Consider the following 2,891-nt stretch of genomic DNA (forward strand, 5'->3'; position numbering starts at 1 on the left):
TTCTTTCTATCTCTCTGTCACACACACACCCACACACACACACACACACACACACACTCTGACATGACACACACACTCCTAGCCCCCCTTCCCGTCCCTGTGAAAGATAATGTTTCAATAATGGAATTATACTGTTATGATATCAAATTCCAATCGAGTTGTCTTCCTTCCAGATTTCCTCACTTGCCAAAATGTTGAGCTGCGAAGACACGGGAGCAAGCAAGAACGCTTGCTTTGCTCTCAGTTGCCTAGCAACAAACCTGGAAGGCCATAGCCGTCTCCTTGGTAACGCCCATTCGGATGATGTGCTTAAAACGCTTTCTATTTTGCTCAGCGCAGAAGACTCCGAGACAGGATGGTTTGCCGCCATGTAAGTCGGTGATTAAAATTTGACTTTATTCACAGAAGGATGGGTTTCTTACTTTTTCTTTTTTTCTCCCCGTTTCTTTCTTTTTTTCTCCCCTTTTCTTTCTTTGTTACTTTCTTTCTCTCTATGCTACTTTCGTTCTTTGTTGGTGGTTGGCGGGTGCTGTGGTGTGGTTTGGTCCTTCTTTCCTATCAAACATCTGTCACCCATATCTCCCCTCCTTCTTTTTTGTGTTTGTTACTCTCTAGCAATACCTCTAATCTTCTAGCGCTCATATGACCTTATGCAGTTGCGAGGGCCGTGAAACCTCTACTGAAACAAACAAACATTTCTTTCTTTTCTTTCTTTTTTTTCTTTTCTTCTTCCTTCTTCTTCTTCTTTCTTTCTTGCTTGCTTGCTTGCTTTCTTGCTTGCTTTCTTGCTTGCTTTCTTGCTTGCTTTTGACTTTTCACTCTCTCTTACAATACATGCTCACAACCTTCTGCCTGCCTGCCTCCTTGTCTGTCTGTCTGTCTGTCTGTCTGTCTGTCTGTCTGTCTGTCTGTCTGTCTGTCTGTCTGTCTGTCTGTCTGTCTGTCTGTCTGTCTGTCTGTCTGTCTGTCTGTCTGTCTGTCTGTCTGTCTGTCTGTCTGTCTGTCTGTCTGTCTGTCTTTTTCTTTCTTTGTTTTTTTCCCTTTCCTCCACTCTTTTAAAAAGGCAGTATTATTGTTAAAGAGAATGATTCTTTGGTTTTCCTTTTTTTCGTTTTCCTTCTCTCTCACTGTCTCTCTCTCTCTCTCTCTCTATCTCTCTCTCTCTCTCTCTCTCTCTCTCTCTCTCTCTCTCTCTATATATATATATATATTTTTTTTTTTTTAAATTCACTGTACCTATTTAGTTACTTGTTTATTTATTACTTCTTAACTTGGATATGTCTGTCTTTTTCTTTATTACTTTATATACTGGTTTCATTCAAAAGAAATCTAAAACATTGTGGTCTTCCTCTTCATTTATTTCTTAACTTATAAAACACAACACTGTTCCCTCTATTATTTTGCTATTTTCATGATTTTGATGGACTGATCATGGAAAAGTCAGTTCCCTATATTATTTGGAAACTGTGTAATGCCTTAAACTTTGAAAAGGATTTATCAGTCAAGAGAGAACGTTATTTTCTAGGTACAAGAACAGAGCTTGCAATCTAAAATGTTATTGTGAAATTTTGGCTATTGTTCTGATACCAGTGCATACAACTCTATACTAACATCATTATTATGTTATATGACTATTTATTTATGGTTAAGACTTAAAACAAAATGTTTGACAGGTGATCAACTATTAGACACTTTGCCTTTCAAAAGGGGGTGCAAACCCTCAAATGGTAGACTAACAGACGTCGTAATTTTAGTAACTTCTCTATCTTTCTTCCTCTCTCTTTCTCTCTTTCTCTCTCTCTCTTTCTCTGTCTCTCTCTCTCTCTCTCTCTCTCTCTCTCTCTCTCTCTCTCTCTCTCTCTTTCTCTCTCTCTATTTCTTTTTCTGTCTGTCTGTCTCTCTCCTCATTGCTTGTTGTTTATTGAATTTTTTTAATTGACAGAAGAGCCACGGAGTTTTGTGAAATAGGGAATTTGTGTCTACAGGACTGTAAATTTATATAGAACGAACTATGCTAATCTGTTTCCAGGACGTTGAGAACTTTAGCTAGTCAGCCCAAAGGTTGCCTTCGACTTCGTGAATTCCCACAAGTCCATACAGCTTTGAAGGTACATCAGATTTTGCTTTTGCATTTGTGTCAGGACGTAATGGAATCTGGTGCTTGTGGATTTTTGGACTTAAGTTATTTATATTATCATAAGGTTTGTTCCTTTGCCTTGCTTTTGACGGACACCCCCCCCCCCCCTCTTGAATAGAAGGTGAGATATTTATGATCGAAAGGGGGGTTCCTGGTGTCAGAAGAAAATTATTGAGAAAATAGCCTGCCAAAGTTCGGTGACTTCCAAAGGTTGAGCTGCAAATTTATATTTTTTATGCCTTTGATCAACGTTTTTCAAGAAAATCAGCACAAAAATGTGTTTTTAGAATAAAAGGTATTTAGAATTTCTATAAAGAAAATCAATAAAAATTGCCCAACAGGCAGAATAATGTTGATTCCTCTGTTCTTATTATTTTGACGAGCACCTGATTTCACCACGATGCCTCACATTTACTGCATTTATCAAATTCAGTGTCCTCATATATTTAAAGATTGAGCCATCAGTCATGCACTGTTCTCCCTTTCCTTCTACTTCTTTTCCTCCTACTCTTCCTTTCCTCCTGTCCTAATAATAATAATAATAATAATAGATAGCATTTGTAAGCGCATATCCCCGCTCAACAGCAGGCTCTATGCGCTTTACACTATAGTACTCTTCCTTTCCTTGTTTTCAGTCTTTCAATGCCCCCCCCCACTCCATAAAAAATTAAAATCCAGAAAAAGAGTGCAGTCTGTGCCCGGGGGTGCGGACTAAATAAGTTATAACCAAACTAAAGGCTTCAAACATTTGAAC

The 2,891-nt window shown here is 38.4% G+C and overlaps 1 protein-coding gene across 1 annotated transcript in view; it reads left to right on the top strand.

The window, feature by feature from the left end:
* Positions 1-178: 178 nt before the first annotated feature.
* The window catches only part of LOC106013006 (phosphatidylinositol phosphatase PTPRQ), a gene marked incomplete at its 3' end in the record, with an annotated part of 20,370 nt that continues 17,657 nt past the window's right edge, over positions 179-2,891 (top strand). The window contains 2 exon segments of the mRNA XM_013087577.1: positions 179-370; positions 2,030-2,108. Coding sequence (XP_012943031.1) covers positions 192-370; positions 2,030-2,108 — 258 coding nt within the window.

Source organism: Aplysia californica, unplaced genomic scaffold, assembly GCF_000002075.1.
Source record: "Aplysia californica isolate F4 #8 unplaced genomic scaffold, AplCal3.0 scaffold00604, whole genome shotgun sequence".
In the NCBI taxonomy this organism is placed as follows: Eukaryota; Metazoa; Mollusca; class Gastropoda; order Aplysiida; family Aplysiidae; genus Aplysia; species Aplysia californica.